We start from the raw sequence: 26,775 nt of genomic DNA on the forward strand, positions 1-26,775 counted from the left end.
CTTTTTCCATTTATGGGGATTTTGATGTCTTGTCTTAAAGTTCTGGTCCTCAGCCAGAGAAATTATAAGAGATTACATGGCTCCATCTTCTTTTAGTCCAAGGAATCTCTCTGCTAGGGGTTTGTTTCCATTGTCCCCTGGTGAACTTTGCAGCCAGCTCATTCTGGCAGAATGTGGGACCAGTTCTGCATCGTATTTTTGCAAGTAGTTCTGGTAGCTTGGGGTTGTTGTGTTCGTGCCGTGCAATTTAAATCAGATTTTGTAAGGACAAGAGTGCATAGATAATATATATAGGAAATATGTAGATTGCAAAAATGCTGGTTCTGTACTAGTTTAAAAATAGGAATGGTACTGATAATGACAACAGTTTAAGGATTGTGCAGTAATAAGCATAGGTATTGTATTTTACAGAACTGAGAAATATTTTAAGACAAATATATTGTTAGTGTGTATAGTAGGGATGTGTCATGTGGATCCACAAATTCCCCACGCAGAATTCTGGGAGTTTTGGTTCACATGCCTGCAGCACCAGACAAAGATATTTACCTCATCTGTTAACAGGGCCTAATTCTCTGAGGCTGCATTCTGAGCCTTCATCTCCTGTTGCAGTGCCTCCTGGGCATTGTAGTTCTTTGGGAGGTACCCTCTTTAAAAGCTGTAGGAAATCTTTTCAAGAAGGATGACCACTGAAATAATTTGCAATGACAATAGAGTCAGCATAAGATTGTTGTTAGATAGTTGAAGTAGGAGTTGGGAGGTATACATTGAAATTAGTAACTTTGGGCCAGCCACTCTGACTCTCGACCGGTCTATTTCATAGGGTTGTTGTGAGGAAGGGCCATATATTTCACATTGAGCTCTTTGGACAAAAGTTGTGATTAGAGGTGGGGATGAATCACCATTTTGGCGATTCATCCTGCTTCGTGATCTATCAAAGTTGATGAAGCACGAAGCTCCCCCCATGAACCTACAAAGCAGAACTTTATTCATTGGTTCGTGGAAGGGGGGGTTAGACAGCCAGAGACTGTCTAAAAGAAAACCCTGCCCCCCTGCCACTGTCCCCTTGTTGCACTGGTGGCGCCAGTGCGCTCCCCCCTGCTGCCCTGGGCTGCTGCCACCAGCCCCCCCCCAACTGCCACCGCCACGGTCTCCAGCTGGCCTCTGCCACTATGTCCTGCAGTAAGGGACACTGGCTGCTCTTTGCAAAGATGGCAGCTGGGGCTTCACTCAGAGTAGGGAAGCTGCAGCCTCCATCTTTGCAAAGGGCAGCCTGGATTCCCTTAAGGCAGGCTAAGGGAATCCAGGCTGCCCTTTGCAAAGATGACAGCTGCAGCTTCCCTAACCTAAATGAAGCAGCAGCAGCCATCTTTGCAAAGGGCAGCCAGTGTCCCTTGCTGCAGGCCGTGTCTGCAGAGGCCACCACAGTAGGCAGTGATGGATGATGGCGGCGCTGGATGGTGGCAGCGGTTAAGGGAGGGAGGGGAGGAGGATCGGCTGTGGGGCTGGCTGCCTATCTGGGCCCATAGGCAGAATGGGAAGGCCATAGGAAGAAGGAAGGTTAGCTATGGGGGATGAATAAAAATGGGGCAATATTCGCCCCTTCATATTCGTCGTGGTCTCTGGAACTGAATATTTGACAAATCAGTGATTTTTTTACAAATATTGCAATCTATTTTTTTATTCGTTCCCATGTCTAGTTGCGATATGAAGTGTTAAGTGATTTATGTAGTGTAGTGCCTGCCATAAATTCAAAGAAAATGTGATCACATCATAACTAGATGCCCTGTGCTAGCATCAATGGAGTATAAGCAGGTACAACCCAATTGCAAAGATCATTTTTTAGCCTTTACTCACAACTTTTCCTCCATGTTATAAATTCCAACCATCTTCAGTTTCAGAAAAATGAAACCACAGTGCTGCATTGGGACAAGCAAGTCATCATAAATAAAATAGTTGATTTTAATAAGCTACACATTATACTTATGGATAAATAACAAAGGAAAACAGTCCTGGAGAAATCAGGGTTCTATCAAGAAACAACCTCAAAGGTACAGAAAGTAACAAAATTGGCAAAGTACCTAATGTTAAGGCGAGAAATTAAAAGCATGTGGAAACACAAGCAGGTCATTCTCTTCCCCGTATTAATTTCAGCAACCAAAGTAATTCCAAAATCATTGCATACCAATTTAAACAATTACCAATAGCTACTAATAATTTTTAATAAAATAAAATAAAATTGTGATTTATTTAAATTGTGATTTAAATCAGTGTGATTTTTAAAAATCATTGATTTTTATCCACCCTGCCTCTTTCACACGGAAAGAGCTCTCCTTGCTCACAGTTTCAGTTTAAACTCCCGCCCTCTCTCTCTCTCTCTTTCTCTCTCTTTGAATGCCTGGAGAGGACTAGATTCTATAGCTACTAGACATGGGAGCTTTGCATTCATATCTCAGGGGGTATGAATATGAAGCTTGACGCTAACAACCTGTTTCATTCATTGGGCTCCTCGCAGGGTGCACATCTGATGGTAGCAATATTGCGCCAATTACGGACATAGTCCCGCCGGTGCTGTACTATCTCTCCCCTCAGACGACCACTCAGCAACTGAGTGGGGAGACCCATCTTCTCTCCCCCTCTCCAGAGCAGCCGCCTGTGGGGAGAAGTGAGGCAGCACTGGCAGGACTATGTCTACGATTGGCATGATGTCACTACTGTTGGATGTGCACGCTGTGAGGAGGCCCCATGGACTGCCATGGCACCTGTGGTGCCGAGCTTTGTATTTGTATCCCTCTGTGCCATACAAGTGAAAACCTTGAAATTGCTCAACAGACAGTGGTCTGACATGGTGAGTCTTCCCTCACACAAATGAGAGGAAGAGATACCAGGATTTGAAGAGAAACCTCATCGTTTCCGAGTATGGCCTGTTTCTGCTTGAGGGGATAAAACATATACACGCAAATAATAAAAGGCAAACTAAAGGTGGCATTTTTCCATTCTTTGGCCAATTTCTTGTTGTTGCCTTAGCACAGTAAATCACACTAGAGTAACCCAATTGAACCAGTGGAGATTTCATGAGTCAGCTCCTCTATAGGTTCCATTGATTCAAATGAGATTAACTTTAACTGTGAGTTATTTTAGTATAGTAGATCACTTTTAGATCAGTCATATTTGAATCAGTGAGATTTACAAAAGAGTTGACTCACCAGACCCCCAAAAGAGTTGACTCACCAGACCCCTACATGAGTGTGACTTGCATGGTAAGCAACAGGATTTTGGCCATTGTTTCTCAGCAGTTTGTAACCTCTCCTGGTGTAACGTCTTCTGCCGGTTTCTAATGAAAAGAAAATTAGCCACTGAGAACACACAGAGATGAGGACAGAAATCAGCAGACTTGCAACGAGAGGCTTCTTTCTTCCACTGTTTGCCTAATTATGTCTGGCTTTTTCTCCTTGGCAGGGAAGCCATGATAATTTTCCACAGGTGCAACTGTCATGTGATCAGTGTAACATGTAGCCAAGCTCTTAGCAACATCTTTGTCATCTTTGAAACCACACTGGGTTATTTAGATTTACTGACAGCTGTTCATTATTGACAAGAGCTTAGAGATTAGCTGCTTTGTTCTGAATCAGGGTAAATCACGAACTTACGAGTTCAGTTTTTTAATAAGCTTTGAAAGATTGTTTACCAGAATTAGTTTGTCTCATCAAGTTCTGTGAGTTTTGATTATATTCCTGGATGTGATCCATCATACAGTAAAACGAACAGTGCAAGAGGCCTGTTGATCAAGTCCTAGACAATGCTAGGGTCTGTATAAAGTATGCAAGCAAAGTTTCGGTTGTTCAGTGAAGTGAAGATCTTTTGGACAGCAACAAGAATTTAATATTTTTAAAAATTATCATTGTAAACAGTCAAAATATTTCAAGCTGGGTTTTTGTTTTATTTTGTTTTTTGTCTTTTTTTTTTTACTTTGGCAATCATATAAGGACAAGAAAACCTCATATTTTACGTTCTAGAAAACAGCAGATTACTGGAAAAGTCTTGTGGAATTTCATGGTGCTGGGTTTGGGCTGGTTGGCCCTTGGCTGGAATACTGCATTAATATCACAAAGAATGAAATGTGAGCAGGGTTGATAGAGAAGAGCAAAATGTCTTTTAGCTTGTAGGGAAGCAAAATGTTTGCATCTATATTTCCCTTTGCTAATGGAGAAGGCTTGAGCCTTACAGTGCCAGTATGTGGAACACTGTGAAATTAACTGGGAAAAAATATATTATGCAGTGGGTTTTGGTTGAAACAGCATGCCTCTTTTTTGAAGAGCTAGTGAGTGGTGCCAGTTCCTGAGGGTACACCTTAGTCTTTAGATGTAGACCTCTGATCTGTATACCTTGGTTCTCTAGCATTGAAAAATGGGCATTTAAGATTAACAGTCTTGCAGTACCACATCAGTTTTATCAACGGAACAGTGGCCACTAAATCAGCTGATCCGAGGATGGAAATGTTAGTAGGCCCATTGAATCCATGGGGATTTTAATGGAGGTGAGATCTCTCCATTGTAATTGTCCTCCTTGGCAGCTCAGTGATGGGCACTACTTGGAGTGTGATTATATGGTCAAAGACCACAGGATTTGCTCTTATAAAATGGCTGAATTCAAAGTATTTTTTACTGACTGCATGATGCAAAGGCTGAATCAAATCGATCTAACCCTTTTTGCTTCCAAAGTGACTTTTTTCCTCTGCCACTGGAGGTTTTTAAATTTTTTTTCTAGCTGAAATGAACATTTTTTTCCACATATAGCTAGTTGATACAGTGGGGTCTTGACTTGAGAACTTAATCCATATTGGAAGGCGGTTCTCAAGTCAAAATGTTCTCAAGTCAAATCTGCATTTCCCATAGGAATGCATTGAAAACCATTTGATCCGTATCTGCTCTTTTCCATCCATAGAAACTAATGGGAAGCTGCTATTCTGCCTACGACCACTAGAGGGGGATATTTTGTTTCTTTTTTTCTTAGGTCAAGAAAGGTTCAGGGAAGGCAGGGAAAATACAGTCCAGGCAGTACAGTACCAGGCAGTCCGAAGACTGTCTCCCAATCCAGTCTCTAAACGCTGGGAGGAGTGAGGAAGCAGACAGGCACCCTTTTCACTGGCCAACAGTTAACTGAAAGTTCAAATTTTGCACTTTCCCTGCCTCCCACATGGTTTTTGTTAGTTCTTAACTCAAATCTAAGTATGTAAGTCAAGTCAATATTTTCCTATGAGAGTGGTTCTTAAGTCAAAATGTTCTTAACTCAAGGCGTTCTTAAGTCAAGACCCCACTGTACGCTCTTGTAAAAGGGCATGTGTGTCTGTAGGTGGTGTGTTTCAATGACATAGGCAGTTGTGGGGACGATGTTCTGGCCCGGGGGCAGAAATGCAAAAGGAGACCACCATAATTATGGTTTGCTGTAGGACTATTACATTTTTGAAAATCCAGTGCACACACACACACATGCAAAATGGCAATTTGACAAAGCAGCTTTCCCCTCACCTCTGGAGGGAGGACAAAAAACTTGAGCATGCACAGAGAGAGAGAGAGAGAAGCTGCATCAGTACTCACCTCTCTCTGCAAAGCTTATCCTTCCACAAGCCACTCCTTAAAAAAGTATCTCCTTAAGTCTTCTTAAGGCAGTTCCTTTGAATTGCGCCACTTGCAGGCACTTCAAATGGAAGTCCAAGGAGAAAGCTTTTTTCCTCCTCTGCTTCTGTGGCCAATAATATTGGAGAAAACCAAATACCTGTGCAATTTTACAGTGAAAGAATGCAAGTTAATTTGCATTCCCCTCACTGTGTAGTTGTATCCTTAGTAGGAGTCAGCAGTGGAGAGCCCTTCATATCTGGTCTGTAAGCTTTACAGAAGCATCTTAGCAGACTACCCCTGGGAGCAGGATGATAGATAAGGTGGTGCCTTTGTTTGACCCTGACAGAGCTCTGTTTGATTTGATGAAACAGGGATGGTCTTGAGCACTGGCAATTTTCTGAGATTCTCTGCCAAGACTTCCTCTTGTGTTGGCAAGACCTTTGAGCTTCTGCAAAAATGAGAGCTTTGTTTTGCCCCCCCCCAAAAAAATATTTTTCCTGTTGTTTTGCGCAAGAAACTGTGAAACTCTACGCAGATTCATGCCCTTTTCAGTGAATCCTGTGCAGGAAAGACTACGTTATTGTAACAATCCTGCATCACTTGGTGTTTCTTCTTTCCTTTTTATTTGAATCCTGCTCTGGAGAAATTGCCAGTCTGTGTAGGAATTGTAATAATACTGTGCAACCTAAGAATGTATTTAAGGAAAAAGGGCCACAGAAGTTTTGAGAAGTCTTGTGAAATTTCCTGTGAATTTTTTTCAGGGAAAGTGGATCTTTTTCTTGAATTTTTCCAAGAGTAAGAGGCTTTGAGATTCACATCCTTGCGATCAAGCACAAGAATGCTTCCATTACTAAGGGATGTTGAACCACAGTTTTAGATGGCTCTTAATTGCTGATTTCATTCCTTTTTGTCTCCTTCCACTGTGCTCTTCTCCTGGAATGTGCTTTTAAAATGCAGTGGAGCTGAAACTTCACCTTTGCACTGTGCCATTTGTTTACAAAGAAATTTTCATTACATCTTTGAACTATGGTTATATCAAGCCAGAAGAGTTCATTTGTCACCCAGTCTAAGTGCTCTTCATATTGATTGACTGAAGAGTGGGCTTGGGTTAAAAGTAAACATCCTGTTTAACTAGCACAAAAAAGATGAAAGGTCCCACCTGAAAATGAAAGTCCTTCTCTTCTATTTGTCTCCCCACTTTTTTAGACAAGCCTATTTTGATCTACTATTTGCAAGTGTTGACTAGCCCAGAATTGAAAGAATCCTGTAAATGGTAAGTCAGGGAACAGATAACATTAATTTTGTTCTTTGTTAAGTACAAGAACTTCTAAACCTGTATTTCGCAAGAAAAACAGGAATCATCATAATCTTAGAACTGCAGAGCTGGAAGGGACCCTGTGGATCATCAATTCCAGCCTCTGTCAAAGAGGCACAGTGGGGAATTGAACTCCCAACCTTTGCAGTCAGATGCCTATACCGCTGAGCAGTGAGCCACCGCACAAGGAGCACTAAACTTCCTTCCAAATTGCCTTTGACTATGTGTGCAAGCAGTGACAAAATCCTTTGCTTCAAGCCACCTAACTTGGTTTCTAGGACTGTTGTGATGTCCTCCTGAATTCTGAAGAGTTTTAAATGATAATTGACAAAAGCCAGAGTTTTCAGAACAGCTGGTTATATGATGTGTACTATATTTGGTGCATGCCTGTGTTTTAAAGACATTTCCATCCAGGTTCCTGGGTAAGGAACTTTTCTTAAAATCACTTTGGATTGATGGGAGGTTTTTGCTTTCCACTGTGTGAGCACAAAAAATGGTCTGAAGCTCAACATAAAAAAAAAAACACAACTAAGATCATGGCCACTGGTCCCATCACCTCCTGGCAACTAGAAGGGGAAGATATGGAGGCAGTGACAGATTTTACTTTCTTGGGCTCCATAATCACTGCAGATGGTGACAGCAGCCACGAAATTAAAAAACACCTGCTTCTTGGGAGGAAAGTGATGACACACCTAGACAGCATCTTAAAAAGCAGGAACATCACCTTGCCGACAAAGGTCCGCATAGTCAAAGCTATGGTTTTTCCAGTGGTGATGTATGAAAGTGAGAGATGGACCATAAAGAAGGCTGACCGCCGAAGAATGGATGCTTTTGAATTGTGGTGCTGGAGGAGGCTCTTGAGAGTCCCCTGGACTGAAAGGAGAACAAACCTATCCATTCTGAAGCAAATCAACCCTGAGTGTTCACTGGAAGGACAGATTCTGAAGTTGAGGCTCCAATACTTTGGCCATCTCACGAGAAGAGAAGACTCCTTGAAAAAGACCTTGATGTTAGGAAAGTGTGAGGGTAAGAGGAGAAGGGGACGACAGAGGATGAGATGGTTGGACACTGTCATTGAAGCAACCAAAATGAATTTGACCAAACTCCGGGAGGCAGTGGAAGACAGGAGGGCCTGGCATGCTCTAGTCCATGGGGTCACGAAGAGTCGGACGTGACTTAACGACTAAACAACAACAATGTGTGACTTATAACCTAATCACAGCTATCATTTCTCCCTCTCCTTTCATGAGATTTGGATTGCAGGATGTGGAAGAAAGGACTGGACAGCTGGTAGAAGACACTCATTTTATGTGGATCATATTGGTGACTCTGACTTTACTTTGCAAAGCTAGAGAATTGTGCATATCTCTAAAACAAGGATGAAAGAGCTTGGGATCCCTCCAGATATTGGACTGTAGCTCCCAGCATTCTTGATCTTTGCTAATAATGGCTGAGTCTGATAGCAGCGGAAATCCCACAACTTCTGGCGAGGGGGGGGGCAGACGTTCCTCTTCTCCCAACTGTAATGGGAAGTGGCACCAACCAGGCTAAAACATTTCATACTGTGTATAAAGCAGCTCTAAAATAAGCACCACCTTAATGCTTCACAATGTCTGGTGTGCTGCAAAAAATAATGTTTGGTTTGAGGAAACGTAGGATAGACAAACAACGGTTGGATATTTCATCTTGCAAAGTTCAGTGTGAGCAGCCTTTTATGAGTTTTGGAATAAACCTGCATTCCTAGCTTAAGGGAGGTTGTGCAATAGAAGATCTCAAAAAACAGTTGCAAATCATGGGAATAGTGACAGTGGGAGACAAGTAGAAATATTTTGTGGTCATGGAGCTCTAAACAGAGAACCTGTTAGAAGACTTGACAGGTGGCCTCTTACTTAAAACAACAGCATATTCTTTGTGAGGATGGAATGTAGTAGGGTACAAAACATTGCAAAAAAAAATGGTTTGGTTTTGGAATGTCTTCAATTATTTTTTTAAACAAAGTGTGACTTTTCTATGCCTGTCACAGTGTATAAGGCGATGTAAACAGTAAAAATAGTTTCTTAAATTTTTCAAAGCTGGGGAAATCTTGTAATTCATCTGTCCAAATGATAGTAGCTTAATTTCCCGGAAATGGAGGGAAGATGAAACTTCTAGAGCACACAGAAATTCATTTGTGAGGGCCCAGTGTGAGTAGAGAAAGTTTTGTTGCTCATGGAAAATTATTAACAGGAGCTGGTTATCATAAGCTTATAAACGTGGAGCACCTGTGCATTAAAAGCCCAGTGAAATAGATAGGTTGCATCAGAACAGCGTAATCTGGCAGCTTTCTCTGCAGAGAAAATGCCACAGTTCTAATACCACAGCCGAGAGCACTGTCTCAGGAGCCAGTAAACCTGATACCACAAAGACATGTGCCCAAAGGCCTTGCAAGGGAGACATTTGTGAAGATTTAGCTGCATTACAGTATTGGGAACCATCAACATTGAGACCCATGCACAGGAGCACTTTGCAGAAAGCAGGAAGAAGCAGCACGGGGATGGCATGGATATAAGAGGGCTGCTGTACCTCCTACCATTTGATGGCTCCCAGTCCCACAGTTCAGTCCATAGGGGCACTTCTGCCAAATTATGGGACTGCAAGTTCATTGTACGCTAAAATCTATCCCTGTCTATTAACCCCCCTGTACCTAATAGCATTATTTGTGTGCTATATAAGAGAAACATCCCATTAATATTGGTCATAATAGATTGTGACATTAATTCAATGCAGTAGTCCTTCCTTCCTTCCTTCCTTCCTTCCTTCCTTCCTTCCTTCCTTGATTGATTGATTGATTGATTGATTGATTGATTGATTGATTGATTGATTAACAAATAAATAGTTACGATGGCAACAAGATAAAAAAATAGACAAAATAATGTAAGAATCAATCATGGGTGGTGGGGGAATATTCCAAAAATCTCTAAAAAGCTCTGTTTTTAGCAACTTTTGGAAGGCTAGAAGGGGAGGGGCCTGGCATACTTCCACATGCCCTGATTACCACATAGAATTGGCTAAGATTGGTCTTGGAATCATCCCTGTTAAGTCCCATGTAAAATGAATGCTGGCATTTAATGCTTCTGAAACTATTTCCATTGTATATGTTTGAAAAAAGCAGTTCATTTTTTTTCCTGGGTGAGAAAGAGTCACTTGTAACCAGCAGGGCTTTTGTAAATCCTTCCCTACCTTCCAGTCCATTAGCAGATATGTAGATTGTTGATTTGTCACAGATAATTAACACAGACATGTAGAATCAGTGGGTTTGTAATCCTTATAGACTTGCAAGGCGGAAGGAACTATTGTGGGGGGGGGGCTTAAAAAGAAAACACCACAGTACTGAAAGTTACACTGATTTTCTTGACAAGTAGCTTTTTGTTTTGCTTTTGTCTTTATTAAAGGTGCGGACGCTCTTTGTCAGTGGCCTGCCTCTGGACATCAAACCCCGGGAACTCTATCTGTTGTTCAGACCGTTCAAGGTAGGTACTCAACTTCTACTGTCACTTCCTGAAGAAATGTTTGAGTGGAATTCAATCAGTTGGGTGATTTACATGAACCTTGTGGCACACGAACAGAAATGTGTGATTTTTTTTTCTGGAGAGGCAGACAGAAATTCCAAATATATGCCCAGTATCTGGATTTTAAAAGTCTGAGATGCAGTCTATCATAAGATCTTACTTTAAATCAGAACTTGGCTTGGCCATGGATCAGAGGTTTGCTCAGAGCCCAAGAACAGAATGCTTATAAATAGCATGGTGATGTGACCAGGTTGGCAACTTATAAATACTAATTCTTAATGACAATACAGATTTTGGATGGGAGCCATGAGAACAATACATGACTGCATGACACGTTAAACACGCACGTGTGAATTCTGCATGCACGGATTTACATCCCTGGTTGGTGCTTAAAGACCTGCCCGTACCGGATCAGGAAACAGGACTTCTCACAGTCCAGAATACTTTTCCATGCATAGCTGGGTCCCTTCGGTGTTGAAGTGCTGGTTTGTCTTAAAAGACAAATGTCATGTCATGTCCTGTCTCCATACTTTGTTGCTAAATGCAGCATCTTACTCAGTGTGTATATAAAACTATTTCTGATTGAGCTAATGTTGAAATATTTTAACCAACTCCATGACTCCGACTTATTTGGGGGGGGGGGGAGAAGTATAAGCATCCCTTTTCATATTTTTCTAGCAGTCAAGGTGTCTTGAAACATGAGTATTTCTGTGCATCCCTTGGTTTTGAAGGCAAGACATTCAGATATCCCATTTTCATCGTTAATTATATCAGATAATCTAGGATGACACATATACCAAATCTGAGCTTCCTGGATCGTTGAATTGTCCCCTAACAAGGTTACCCCTTGGAGGTAATGAGTCTAAACACCCCAGATTTTATGTCCATGCTCTTCTCTGTAGAACTGCATGGTGAGCCCCACCAGCTCTAGCTGAGTCTTGCAGGAGTTCCTTCCTCTGGTTCTCAATCCATAGATGACACCAGAGGTAATTTAGCCAGCAAGGAGTTCCCTTGAGAAGGTGTTCCACAGTCCTCCTGCAGAGAGAGAGAGAGCTCTGCCACATGTCCTCACCAGAGTGACCTGGCAGCCTCAGACTGAAGAGAGAAATATGTAATACAGTTGTGCCTCACATTACGATGTTAATTCATTCCAGCGAAATCGCTGTAGAACTAAAATATCGTAAAGCAAAATTTAAAAGCCCATAGAAACGCATTAAAACCTGTTTAACGCGTTCCGATGGGCTTAAAACTCACCGTCCAGCGAAGATCCTCCATAGGGCGGCCATTTTCACTGCCTGTCTTGCGAGGAATCCGTCCCTGAACACAGCAGGGAGCCATTTTATTTACCTGGCAGCCATTTTGAAACCGCCGATCAACTGTTGGAAAAATCGTCGTTTTGCGAAGAATCGGTTCCCGAAGCAGGGAACCGATCATCGCAAAGTAAAATTCCCCCATAGGAAACATTGTTTTGCGATCGCAAAAAGTTCATCGTAATGCGATTTTGTCGTTAAACAAAGCGATCGTAAAGCGAGGCACCACTGTATGTAATAAGAGTGTCTGCTGAAAAGCTCAAATTCCAGAGAGGCTCAAATGAGAGGTGCCTTTCAGATATTCTGTCCCCCAGGAATACATGGCTTTATAAGTCAACATCAGCAGTTTGAATTGAGCTCTGGGGTAGATTGGAAACTGGTGCAGTTTGATTCAGGAAAGGCAATATATGGTTTTTAAAGGGCACACCAGAGATAAGTTTGGTTTGTTTACAACGGCTGTTGTTTCTGAACACTTTTCAAGGGCAGCCCCACGTAGACTGCATTGCAGCAGTCCATGGTTAGTACATCTTATGCTTTGGTGTCAAAGAAAATCATTTAATCTTTCCCCTCAATCTTTTTAAAGGCTATTTTTTTCTTAAGAAAGCAATGTGACAACTAAGTCAAGGGAAAATATACTGTACACAATTGTTTTTATAGAGATCTGAAATGGCATCTTTACTAGAGTGTAATTTTTTATTTTATTTTTCCCTGCAGGGTTATGAAGGTTCTCTTATTAAACTCACATCTAAACAGGTAAGCTTAATAAGCAGTAAAGTCCTTAAACTCTGTCAGTACTTATTTATAAAGTGAGCTTGGTAGATAGTGCAGGTGGTAGGAAATCTTAATACAGTACTTCAGATACAGGCTAGTCCTTTGGTATTCAGTTTAGAAGCATCAGCTTATAGGTCAGGTTATGTTATGTGAAATGTATTATGAAATTTAGCAAATTTGTTCGGAAACACAGGGATATATGTCGTTATCAGTTGGTAAAAGGTTCTCTTCAGTTGTTGAGGGTTAAGCCCCCTCTTCAGCCAGCATTCATTTAGTGGAAGCCATAAATCGTTATACAGTATGGCTTGCACTTCCATAAACGGTTGTGGGGACTGCGTCTTACAGAATTTCCTGTCATGTGGAAGAGGCATCCTGCATAAAACAATATGCCTGTGTGGATCCAGTCTGATCTTAGGCTAGTGGGAAGTTGTTAGATATTTTGTATGGAAATGGAAATGCTACCTGCAGAAGACAGGGTTGATTTGAGAACTTTGGCTCCTGAAAACTGCCTCTTTATTTGATAGCATATATGTTTAAGAATTGCATTACTAGGTCTCTCGGGGATAACATTGTCAAAGGGCACTCTTGTTTCCAGGCTGTTTACAGCTGCAACATGCTTTCCTACTAGAGATGGACACGGAACAACCACGAAGCAGAAAAAAAACCCACAAATTGGGCCACTATGTGCTTCATTCCGGAGTGCTTCAAGGAAATGCGCCTGCCCAGAACAAAAAGAAAAGCCAAACTGTTAGCGTTGGCAATTCGTATGCTTCGTTTTTAGGCGCGTGGTCCCTGTCCAGCCAGTCTGGTGCCATTCAATTATTTCCCTAGGCAACACTGGGGTGGACCTAGAGAAAACTTTGTGTAGAATTGATTGTCAGGTTAGGCAGCCAATCAAGGAGCTCCAAGTCTGTTCTCTGGGAGTAACTGGCTATATAGGAACCACATCTTCGGCAGCTCAGCTGGTGGGTTCACTCTTGCAGCAGCTGTCGTGAGAAGAGAATGCTTTGCTAGCTAGTCCATTCACTCTGCCCCCTTTCTGTTCCCTTCCCAGTCTCCCTCATGATGAGCAATACCCTGTCTCAAGGATCCTTGCATGAACCACTCATTTAATTTTCCCCAACCAGCTGCTAAAGAGCATTTTCCTAGGGGAACCTGCTTTGGGGGGGGCTGCAACTCAAATATCCAAATCTGATCTTTGCCAGAGTTGGAGGGGATGGGAAATAGTCTCAGCTGAAGACTTACTGTGAGTTTGGCACTCCTGGAAGTCCAGGATCGCACGAACCATGAAACAGTTCATTTCATCGGAAAGCTTTTGGTTCGTGAATAGTGATGGCCATCATGAGTCACTGTTTTCCTAGGGTGTGCCCTTCTCTATTCCTTACACATAAGGCAGTAGCAGTTAGATTGTGACAAAAGGTTTTGGATGGCAGATCTTGATATTCACTAGTGAAAGTCCTTGTGTTTGGAAGAATGTGTAGCATCTTGAAAATGTCGAAAATTGGGTAGACATGGGTAAGTATTTAAAAATTCTCCATGGTAATAGTTTCACTTTTATAAGAAACATGACTGTATCAATTTCATTTTACCTGCTTCCCAGGTGAATTTTTTTTACAGGTGCTGCGAGTAAGGTGTTTAGGATAGAGGACATATTGATGTTGTGGTCTAAATGTTGTACCTCAGTACTTCTTTGATAATGTGACAAATGAAGTGTCACAACAAGACATACTCTTGTTTTTATATTCTGTCCAAGGTTTGGAGGGAGAGTTTAGTTTGCTTATTTGAGAAGAACTGGATAATCGCAGCCTCACTATGGTTGCTTAAAATTATAGATGTACAGGTTTGTGTTTTTGTGTTGCCTGCGTTTGTTGTATTTTTATAGTCTGAAACAACAGATCTAGTGTATCTAAAAGGTACTCTATTCTGATCATTTAGTTATTAGTTGGTTAGTTGGCTAATCCCCCTTTCCACCAGAATTTTGCCAAATGATTTGTAGTGCTTTAAGTTACAGATAGGTGTAGCTATAAGTAGCAAGACCTGAACTATCCTCAGATGTAGGCTTCAGAAAGGTTGGCCCTAGACTTTTAAACTTGGTTTGTTTTTATAAGCATCAGTTCGTGCTATGTAACACGGATATCTTTTTGAAGTCAGTTGAACTTTAATATGTCAGACCTCAACAAAAACTTTGAAAGACCATTCAGTCCAAGAAGCAAGTGAAAAATGGGACTCTATATATAACTGGATCCGTTCTATAACCTGAAAGCCAAATGTGATAATTTTAATACAAAATAGTCAAATAACTCTAGTTGGAATGATATAGGCAACTAACGGACACAAAAGTCTTTAATATAATGGTATGTTTAAGCACGGATAATATGTGATTATGTATAGCATGATATATTCCCTGTTATCCCGAGTTATTTCCCTTTACCCTGGAAATTAACAAATGTTTATAGATTAACCTTTTTCTTTTTGGCTTCTCTGGTAAAAACAATCATTGCCAGGATTCAGTATGAGCAAGGGTTTACTCACGCTCAACCTTGGAATCAATTTGTAGCACCAAGGCCTGGCCTCTAGACAAAGCGATGCTGCATAATAAGACACCAGCAATCTGAAAAAGAACAGAAGTGTAATCCCTAGTGAGGCCATGCATATGGATGATTTAGTCCTTTTATTTCCAGCATTTAGGTGACTTTCAGAGAAACTCCTGGAAGTAGCTTGCATAAACAGTTTTGAAAAGCATGGAACAACATTTTGTTTTTTTTAAAAAAATCAACCATTTATTTTTAAGTTGTACTCCATCAATACTTATTTACTGCACATTAAAATGCAACACCATTTTTTAAAAAAATATGTCAAACCTAGGGTGCTTTTATTAGCTTAAATTAGAGATGAACACGAATCACTTTGTCATGCTTTGTATGAAACATGGATGTTGTGTGGACCCATCTCACCCCTGGCCAGCTGGGCCACATACCATGTCCGTGTGCCACCAGGGTCCACCTTCTCTGGTGGAGCTCCAGTGTGACAAGGAGCTCGGCTTGCCTTTCCCCACCTCCTCCAGCAGATGACCACTCCACAGCTGCACAGGAGGAATCGCTGTCCTGCCTCCTCATAGGAGTGGTTGGCTGTTGGAGGAGGCAAGGAGGGACAGGCCAAGCTCCTTGCCGAACTGGAGCGCCGCTAGAGAAGGTGGACCCCAGCTTCCCACAATGCACAGTGAGTGGCCCAGCTGGCCAGAGGGGTGGGAGATGGGTCCCTGCTACACCTGTGGTGCCATGCAGCATGCTTTGTACGAAGTGCAAGGAAGTGATTTGTGGCCATCTCTAGTTTAAATCCAATATTTCTGTCATGGGATGATAATGTTAACCTACTTGAGCAACATAAATTACATCAAAAGGATTTTGCACTATGTTAAAAGATACAACCAGCATTAACATGCTTATTCCCATTTCTCTCCAACATGCCAGGAAAAAAAAGGTACAGTAGTGTCAAAATAATAGGCAGGTGTGCTTTAAACACACTAGGTCACCAGTTCAAATTTGCCGTCATCAGCACCTCATTTCATTCTCTCTTCAACTGTCCGTTTAAAGTAGCAGCTATAGTAATGTATAAATTCTGTATGTTTTCCTATTTCTGAAATATGTTGCAATCCTTAACAGCTCCCAGTGATTTCCTTTACTCTCTTCCAGCCAGTGGGCTTCGTTAGTTTTGACAGTCGCTCAGAAGCAGAAGCTGCTAAAAACGCTTTAAATGTAAGTATGCCATGCCTATAGGAAAAAAAAATGATTGGGGATGAGTTAGATGAGAGCTAAAGCAGCAGCAGATTCATGTCTTACGTATACCCCTGTACCCCTTGCAGTTGCAAATGCGATTCATGCCTTTGAATGCTCAGCCATGTAGAAATGTTTTTAAAGAGAGCCTGGGAGAAGAAATAGAACCTGGTTAGGACCGTGCACAGGAATCTTCACGTAGGGGTGGCTCGGCTCTCCAAGGAGCTGATTAGTTCCTATGGAATGAAGCCGATGGCCAGCAGCCCTGGCGTGCAGTTGTGAACAAATGGAACCTCGTCGTAGGCGTTGTCTTGCTTCATTGTAGACAGGGCAAATATCCTGACATTTAATTTCAGCAATATAAATGAATGGCCGGTGTTTACTCCAAGCGTATGGTAGTGGAGAGAAAACACACCACAAGCAAGACATAGTGTAGCGTAACTGGGAGATCCCTGGTGGCTGCCAGAGGTCATTGGGCAAATCATTCAGCTAGTCCATTGAGATCTATCCCCAATAGCTTTCCACCATCTACTGATCTTCAACAATCAGGAAGACATTCTTTTAAATATATAATTTGTTTGTCAGAGCCAGCTCAAAGAGTGGAACAGGCTAACCTATGGATCTACCCAGATTGGAACAAAAGTAGTTTAAATATAACATGTATATTATTTATGCAAGGTAACATCCAGAGCAAGTAGATGTATGATAAATAACAAGAATAAACCATGGCTGTAAGCAGCTAATAAATAAGATACAGGGCTAGCTAACATCTTTCAGTAGATCCTCGCTGTCTTTTGACTACCACTACCCTGTCTCTGAGCCTGCTTGCTGACCTCATCCATCCTTGCATTCTGGCCCCTGTTGCTAATCATTCCTCCACTCGTTTGTCTGTTCTACTTGCCATTTGCCTCTTTCATTGAATAGCTTGGCCCCAGAGAAGTTTGCAAGAAATCTTGCAGCCTATGGCCTTTCCTTCTGCCATCTTCTCTCCATTGTACTGATGGGCATTTTCCTACTCCTAATAAGTAATGGGATAGGAAATAGACCCTTCCCCTCCTATATTGAGAAACAAAAATATTCCTTTGCACCCCAACTGCTTTTAGTTTATTTTGTTGTACTTTTTTTTTCTGAATGCCTTTGTCTTCCTTCAGGTGGCATTAGAGGAACAGATGTTGGTTTTGCATTGTGCCAGTAAGATTGCTCAGATATTGGGTGTGTGAAAAGTTCAGCCAACTCTTGGCATAATTCTTTTTTTCCCAAGTGTTGGAAAATCAAGTTTAAAGGCTTGCAGTGCAGGAAGGGGGATGCTAGTTTAGAAATGGGATAACATGAATGAAATTGTTCCATCTAAAAGATTTCTGCCTGTCCCCTTTTTCTGCCACCCCATAGCAGAGTGGCTAGGTATTGTGCTGTGGAGCCTAATGGATAGAAATTGATTGAATTGTCTTGGGATTCTTTTTGCTTCTTCCTATGCAAAATGTCAGGGCATTAACCAGAGATATGCACAGAGAAGATCACCTAAGCTTGGGTAAAGTTGCAGAGCTCAACAAAATGAGCATCCGCAATGTTGTGAGATGCAAAACAATTTTGCTTAATTTTTTTGGCCAGCAGCGTCCCTCTTCTCAATTCATTTAAGATTTTTGTTATTCCAGCTTGTTTTTATTTTGTCCCACAAATGATTAATGGGAATAGTGAGAAGGACTCCACGCTATTTATCTAAGTGTGCTTTGGATTTGGTTTCTTGGCCCTAGGGACAGAAGGAACCTAGCTAATCAGGGCAGAGGTCCATGTCTGAAAAGCCTTCTGGTGCAGAAAGGGATTGAAAATAAAATATGGTAACTATCATAATGCTCTTATGCAAATCTTGTGCTGTGGCCACACTTGAAATACATGGGAAATGAGGGCAGGCAAAATGACCAGGTGGCCCAGACACCTTCCCTACAAGGAAAGGTTGCAATTGACATGACTTTGTCTGGCCGGGGGGGGGGGGGAAGGAAGGTAGCTGGAGGGAAATACCATGGAGGAAGAGAAACTAGCTACAGATGTTCTCCTTCCTCTTTTATAATAACTAGAATTTAGGGTTGTCTGGTGGGAAATATTTGTCAGGAGGTGTGCAACAAACTAAAGGAAGTATGGCTTTGCACAATGCCTTATTTTTCTGAGGAATTTGCTGCCATGGGAAGAGGACAGTAGTCGCTATCTCAGGTGGCTTCAGAAGGGGAGCAGGCATACGTATCCATGAGGGAAAAATCCGTCACCGGCTACTTGCCTACCTTCCACGAGGACTATATGTTACCCCACATTTCAGAGGCAGCATGCTTTTCAGAACCAGATATTGAGGAGTAGCCAGAAGAGAGAGACATTGTCTTCATGTCCAGCTTCTGAGCTTCCAGAGGCACCTGGCGGGCAGGTGTGGCAATCTGTGGGTAAAATTCTGCCCTGTCCCATCAGGGCTGCTCTTGTATTGCTGCATACTGTATGTTGTTTTTCAGGTGCGTTTCAGGGGAACCTCTGGCTCCTAAGTGAGAACAGTCTAATGGAAGATGCCCATCATGAATTTTACTGTGTCTTGTACATGCACAGGAAGATGCTGGTTTTGTTTTGGGATGCACTTCAAATTACTGTATATGGCGTTTTGGCAAAGCATGATGAATCTGGCTTGTCACCTGAGTTTGTATTCCAGGACAGGACACAGAACTCTCCTGGGTGCACAAGAGTATCTTAGATTGTTATGGAAAAGCTTCTCTAAGGGAGATTATATGCTTCAGCGTACCTAAAAGACCTGTTTTTTAACTGATGCCCTAATCTTGGCATGGATAATATAAATCTTTTACCCTTGAACTGGAGTCGCAGAAAACAGTGGTATTGTTTCCACCTTAAATAATATGATCTCTCTCTTCTTGTTGCTCCGTGATTTTATGAGAGGAAAAGTCGTCCCTGAATAATTTTGTCTTTTCGTTGAAATGTTCCAAAGGTTATTTTTATTTAACTTGTTAGGCACATAAATGTTAAAATGAACAGTAGTACTGGAATGTATTTTAGCAGTCTTTAAAAATAAAGCTACCAGGAATGCATGTGTTGTAGCATTGTGAGTAGGGGAAGAAGCAACCTTTCTAGGAAAATGTATTTGCACATAGATAAATGACTCAGCAGTTTGGTCCGAGATCTAAAAAGCATGTTTGCTTCCACATTAAACAACATTTGGACAGGACAATAACTGATACAAACAAGGTATCTCATGATATTTTAGCTAAAACACCTTGTTTTAGCTAAAATACGCAGTCCTGGGCTGTTGTGCCACATTTTTCTGGAGTGAATTCCCTGCCTGAACAAGCAAGCACAGATACACAGATTTCATTATTAAACAAAACTGTTATTAAATAGTTTTGAATTAAATCAAGATATTATTGACCATCAGGTTTGCATAACCAAGGATGTATATATGCATGCTCTGTGCATGAGCAAAACAAATGCTGGGCAAAAAGTAACCCGAATTTTGCAGCTTACATACAGTGTGTCATATAAATTAAGGAAACACGGATGTGTATCCTGGTATTTTGCACAATTCTGTTTTTGCTTGAGATGAAACAGGGGGATTGTGAGTTTGGCAGGGCTAAGACATTCCAGCCATACATTATTGGAAATGCTGGTCAACGTTCTGCCTTTTGAGCCTCCCTGGGCAAACTTTAGGGCCAAAAGGTTATGCGTACATGGGTGCCCCTGCACAAATTGCTAAAATTTGTACATGTAGGATGTCAGTGAAATATACACAGTCTGTTTTTAGAACCGATTGTGTCTCTTACTGCCTATGTTTTTTGGTTGTGAAGTCTGTATAGTGCTTTCCTTCTTTTTCAGTCGTGATTCTGCTATGAGAGGCCATCTGGCATTAGTTCCTAATGACACAGCAAAGTACAACTGTCAGTTCTGCTTCGCAGGGGTTTCCTCTAGTTTCTGTTTAATTTTAAAAAGCATTTTAGCATTCTAAAATGACAATGAAAACCTACCTGTAGTCTCTTCAGATGGTCAACATATCTTAAATTAACAATATTGTTCACCAGGACAGAAATGTGTCTCTGTTTTATTATATATATTTAACTATTGCAATTTTTGTAATATGCCTGGGCAGTACCCCTAATGGGTACAGATAGGATGTTCCAGATATTTTTAAAATTAAATAAAGAGCCACATGCCAGTGGCCAGTAAAAACTGCTGCTGAGGAAGGGAAGCTCTATAAACGTTAGGGTCTGCAGAGCGCCCTTTCCAAGTAACTACCACATGAAGCCTTGCATGTCCCAGGGAGCAATGGAGCCCTTTCCTTCTTTTTTTAAATGGAAGATCATGGCAGCAGAGCCGGTGATGGAGGTGAGAGAAGTTAACCTGTATATATATATATTTTACTGGATCTCCCAGAATTTTGCCTGGCGGGGAGGGGATTCTTGGTGAGTTCCGCAAGTTGGCATCCCCCAAAAAATAAAAAAATAAAAAAAAAATAAAAAAATCCCAAAGTCCCTTGACAATTGGTTAATGTAGCTGATTTGCACTAAAATGTAGCTTCTTAAAATAATCTTCCATGTTGGATAAATAGTCGGTTGGTTAATGCATTGGTTCATGCAGGTGCAGATCACCTCATTATTTGATCATTTGGTCAACTGCATGTTCATTGTATGAATGTCTACTGTTAGAAAACAAAAAAAAATCTGTTTATTTTAAGGTTATGTATGTGGGAATGAAAGTTCTGCATTGAATATTTGAGGTGGGGCTGGCCTCTCTTGATGTCATTGAAAGCAAGAGGAGACCGTGCCTTTGTTAGCCTTAATGAACAGTACCTATAGAGTGCAGCCCTCAAATGAATTAGGAACCACATGTACAGGAAAGCCAGAGTTTTGACTTATTCATAACAAGCTAGTATGTGGCTACACACACTGGCCAACCGCTCCACCATGGCTCCTCTCGCCAGCAGGAGCAGCTAAACAAATCAGGAAATCTCCGTTTGTGGTTTGTTTAATGTTACGGCCAAATCTGATTCCTGACTTATCACTTTTCCTAATGAATCAGGAATCTTAAGCCAAAAACAACTATTTGATCATCACTAAGAAATAACCTTAGTAAATTAAACATTTTGGGCAAAATACGAAGTAATTTCAGCTCTTTTAATAACTATCAGATGAGCAAACAAATTCTAAAAATAGGGCGGAAGATGAAAGTAATATCTGTATTGAAATCAGGCAAAGAGCCATGAGATCCCAAAGGCTATGGGGCAATCTCCCTACTATGACACTTCTATAAAGTGTTTGTACGAATGATATTAAACCAGTTATTCCCTAAAATTGAATCTCTTCTAATTCCAGAATTGTCAGGGTTGAGATCTATCAAGAGTTGCATGGCTCAAATCTTAAATCTAACCCAGTATATAGAAGATGGTTTTAAAAGATATAAAATAATTGGAGCAGCATTTGTAGACCTTACAGTGGAATATTATATTGTCCAATATTAACTGCTGCTCATAAAGCTCTAGCTTCTTACTAAAGATCAAGGATTAGCAGAAATGGCTGCTGTTCTACTTCAAAACCAAAGATTCTTTTTTATTATTATGATTTCAAGGGAGGCACAATAGCTGGAAAAACCAAAGGAACGGTTTCCCACAGTGTAGCCTCCTGACACCATTACCTTTTAACATTTACACAAATAATCAACCAACATTCCCATTCTCCAGGAGTTTCATCTATGCTGATTATCTTGCCTTGACAGTCCAGGGGAACCCTCTGAGGCCATCGAGCACCCGCTAACCTCTGCATTAGAAGTTTTTTCCTTATGTTATAGAAACAACCAGCTGAAACCAAACCCTTTAAAAACACAGGTCTGTGCCTTCCACTTAAAGAACAGAGAAGCAGAGAGGAAGCTTAACATTCACTGGAAAGGCTAGATTTTGGGACCTTGCCCTGCCCTAGAATATTTGGGCATCAGTCTGGATTGAACCCTGATTTACAAAAAAAACATTGTCTAAGCATCAAGCAGAAAATTGCTGCTAGAAATAACATACTTAGAAAAGTGGACTGGAATGCACACCCAACAATAATAATAATAACAGCTTATATGCTACTCCACAGCAGAATATACTAGTGCTGTGTGGTATAAATCAGCACATGGCAAACAAGCGGATGTAGCTCCCATTGCAAAGGTATTATTTGGCTAGTATTGCCCCTCCAGAAGTAGATCAAGAGGAGCATATAATGAATGAAATAAAGTAGGACAACACCAAATCCATCTGCTTCATGGACACCAACCCCTTAGGTGATGACTAAAATTCAGGAAGGGTTTTCTGCACAAATCTCAAACTCTAAATACTAAAGTAGGAGAGGCTAGGCTAAACCTGTGGAGAACAAAACAACACACCTGGCTTAATGGATGAATGCAGAAGAGTATCTTCCACCAGGACAGGATTCTAACTGGACCATCTGGAAGTCACTTAATAGACTTTGAAGTGAAGTAGAAAGATGAAAGAATAATCAAGCAAAATGGGGCTACTTGGATACAGGACAAATTTTCTGTGACTGCGGAGAAATTCAATCAAAGCAGCACTTATGTGCATGCAATTTTTGCCCCACCACATGTACAAAGGAAGGTCTAGCAAATAGCTGAGATAACGCTATTGAAGTAGTCTGCTTCCGGTCAAAAATAGTTCAGTTATCTCAATATTTAATTTGTTTTTAATTTTACCTATTTTTTGTCGGAGGGACGTGGTGGCGCTGCGGGCTAAACCGCAGAAGCCTGTGCTGCAGGGTCAGAAGACCAAGCAGTCGTAAGATCGAATCCACGTGACGGAGTAAGCTCCCGTCGCTTGTCCCAGCTCCCGCCAACCTAGCGGTTCGAAAGCATGCAAATGCAAGTAGATAAATAGGGACCACTTCGGTGGGAAGGTAACAGCGTTCCGTGTCTAAGTCGCACTGGCCATGTGACCATGGAAGATTGTCTTCGGACAAACGCTGTCTCTATGGCTTGGAAACGGGGATGAGCACCGCCCCCTAGAGTCAAACACAACTGGACAAAAATTGTCAAGGGGAACCTTTACCTATTTTTTGTATGCATACCTAATTTTAAATTGTGCAATGTTCTGATAAAAATAAATTAAGAAAGAAGACTATGAAACTAGAGTTCTGAAGAACTGTGGTTTACCATTACCTAATAAACAGCCCAGGGGACGTGGTGGCGCTGCGGGTTAAACCGCAGAAGCCTCTGTGCTGCAAGGTAAGAAGACCAGCAGTCGTAAGATTGAATCCACGGGATGGAGTGAGTTCCCGTCGCTTGTCCCAGCTCCTGCCAACCTAGCAGTTCAAAAGCATGTAAAATGCGAGTAGATAAATAGGTACCACAAAGGTGGGAAAGTAATGGCGTTCCGTTTCTAGTTATGCTGGCTACGTGACCACAGAAACTGTCTACGGACAACCGCTGGCTCTACGGCTTGGAGATGGGGATGAGCACCACTCCCTAGAGTAGGACACAATTGGACTAAATGTTAAGGGGAACCTTTACCTTTTACTAATAAACAGCCCAGTGAAGCCTGACAGCAAGAGTGACTCTTAAGTGGGTGTGAATGCATTTCTGTCAAAATGGATCACCACAGCCCTCTTATACCAGTTATTTTTAGGGTGGAGAGTATTGTAGTTCTCATGCCTTTTAAAACGTTGTGTTAGTTCTTCATGTTTTGGGGGAGGAGGAAAGAGAGTTAAAAACAGAATCTATTCTCTGTGTACAGAGTTAACCTTGTTATTGATGACTCTCAAGGGTACACAAATCTCTTTGAGTTCAGGGGATAATCTTTTCAGGCTAGAGTAAAAGCATGCAGTATGTTCCCTGGTTTCTCATTCTGTTTTTCTAACTTCATTTTTAATGTACAATGTCTTTTTGGCTCTTCTAATCTCCATGGATAAATGTGGAGCAGAGCAGGATATAAACTACCTTATATGGTGCTGATGCTAAAGATGTTTTAGGAATGTGAGTTGCTCTAAAGCCGGTGGCCGCAGATTTTGCTGCCGAACAAATTAGGTCATTTAAACTTCTGAGGTTTTAAAAGGATGTTGGAACTTTTAATTTGGAACAAGAAACTGGTGTTGTTGGATTTTTGTTGTTGTTGTTGAATGGCTCAGACTCTGGAAGTTTAGGTTTACAGATTTTCTGGCATTTTTACTCTACGTGCTGGTTTCTGTGTGCAGATGTTTTCTGATTTGAAATGAACAAGAAAATTTGGAAGCCTACTAAAGACGATGGGTGTGCTTTGATTTGGACTTGGATTTGGGACTTTCTTTAAAATATTGGCTGTTGAATACAACACATAATGTAACACAAGACATAACTCAGTTATGTGTGCAAAATTCTCTTTGTGCTAGAGTGAAGTATGTCATGCAAAGTTAATTTTCCAGTGTAATTGGCGAAGTTGATATATTCTCCGCAGATGTAAGAAGGCACCCCTGGGCTTCCAAGGTCAGACCTGGATCAAGGAGCACCCCCAAGCTGTGGACCCTATCCTTTAGGGCGAGTGTAACCCTATCTAGAGCAGGGAAATGGCCCTTTAACTTATCTGGCGGAACACCTACCAGCAGCACTTCCGAATATATAGAAAGATGACTGCCACACCTGGATTGGTAGAGAATGAGAGGTAGAGCTGGGTGTTGTCAGTGTATTGCTGACCTCTCAGCCCAAACCTCCTAACGACCTCCCCTAGCGGTTTCATGTAGATATTGAACAGCATGGGGGACAGTATAGAGCCCTGAGAAACCCCATGACGCAACCGCCATGGATCAGAGCTGCTGTCCCCCAGCACCATCTTCTGGACCCAATCAGCCAGGTAGGAACGGAACCACTGTAAAACAGTGCGTCCCATTCCCATCCCAGCCAGTCTGTCCAGAAGGACCCCATGGCTGATGGTGTCGAAAGCCACTGAGAGGTCCAGGAGAATCAACAGGGACTCATTCCCCCTGTCTCTCTCCTGGCAAAGGTAATCAAACCGGACAACCAAGGCAGTCTCCATCCATAAACCAGCCTGAAACCTGATTGAAATGGATCTAGATAATCGGTTTCATCCAGGAGAGCCTGGAGCTCTCCACACGTTCCAACACCTTGCCCAGAAAAGGGAGGTTCACCACTGATCGATAGTTGATCACTAGACCTGGGTCCAGATTAGGATTTTTTTAAGAGTGGACGAATCACTGCCTCCTTTAATGGGGTGGGGACCACTTAACAAGGAGTTGATGACCTCCAGGATCCAGGTGCAACCCCCCCAGGCAGATTCCTTTATTAGCCATGATGGGCAAGGGTCAAGTTGCGTAGTGATGGCACGAACCAATCCAAGCACCCTGTCTGCATCCTCAGGTCGTAACAACTGAAACTCATCCAATGAATTATGACATAAGTCCAGAGCACTGGACACAACCATAGGCTCTGTGTCAACAGTGGAATCAAACTCTGCAGATCTGAGCAACTTCCCCTTCAAAGTGTGTAACAAATTTGTTACAGCGAGTCACTGAGTGGTCCGGGACTTCCACCAAACTATTAGGTTGAAGAACGTCCCAGACCACTCGAAATAGCTCTGCTGGATGACACTCCGAGGAAGCAGTACGACTGGAGAAATGCTGACGGTTTGCCAACCATATCGCATTGGTGCTCCAGATGTTGCTGGGTTACAGCTCAGCTGTATTGCCAGCTGAGTTGTAACCTGGCAACATCTGGAGCGCCAATGCTGAGAAAGACTGATTCACAGCAACACTTATGGGGATGTGTATTGCCGGGTGGGAAACCATCAACTTGTGAGATGTTTTGAACTACAGCTCCCACAGTTCATTTCATTGGCCATCCTGGATGGGAATGGCAGGAATTGTAACCCCGAGTGCACTAGACAAGGTTGCCCTCTTTTCCCAGTTCTCTTTTGTTTGATTATTGAAATGCTAGCAAATGTAATAAGGAATGATGATTTAAATGAAGGTATGGGTGAAAATAATAAAAATAAAGATTAATTTGTTTGCTGATGATTCCCTATTGACAGTGAAAAATCCATTGGAAAGTATAGATAGAATTAAAATTCATTTGGAAAAATTTGGAAAAATAACTGGATTACACGTCAATTGGCAAAAATCTGAAATAATGTTGTTTAATCATAATAAATCAGGAAAGGTTTGCTGATAAATATTACTTTAAGATATGTAAATCAGTTAAATAGGTATAGACTTAGTAAAAGACATTCACAAAATAAAGGAACATAATTATAATAAATTAAAAGAAAAAAATTAAAAAGATATTACAGGAATGCAATAATTTAAAACTTTCTTGGTTTGGAAGGATCACACTGATAAAAATGAAAATTTTACCGAAAATTAATTTGTTTATTTAGAATATTATAATACAGTTAACAGAGAATGATTTTAAATTTTGGCAAGGAATGATTAACAATTA

The 26,775-nt window shown here is 41.5% G+C and overlaps 1 protein-coding gene across 4 annotated transcripts in view; it reads left to right on the forward strand.

Annotated features, from left to right (window-relative positions):
- RBPMS (RNA binding protein, mRNA processing factor) overlaps window positions 1-26,775 on the forward strand; it is a 99,297-nt gene that overhangs the window by 30,418 nt on the left and 42,104 nt on the right. For all 4 annotated transcript variants that reach the window (XM_072991871.2, XM_072991873.2, XM_072991872.2 and 1 more), the window contains exons 2-4: window positions 10,362-10,439; window positions 12,503-12,541; window positions 16,252-16,314. In XM_072991871.2, coding sequence (XP_072847972.2) covers window positions 10,362-10,439; window positions 12,503-12,541; window positions 16,252-16,314 — 180 coding nt within the window. The remainder of the gene's footprint in view (window positions 1-10,361; window positions 10,440-12,502; window positions 12,542-16,251; window positions 16,315-26,775) is intronic.

Source organism: Pogona vitticeps, chromosome 2 (genome assembly GCF_051106095.1).
Source record: "Pogona vitticeps strain Pit_001003342236 chromosome 2, PviZW2.1, whole genome shotgun sequence".
Taxonomy (NCBI): Eukaryota; Metazoa; Chordata; class Lepidosauria; order Squamata; family Agamidae; genus Pogona; species Pogona vitticeps.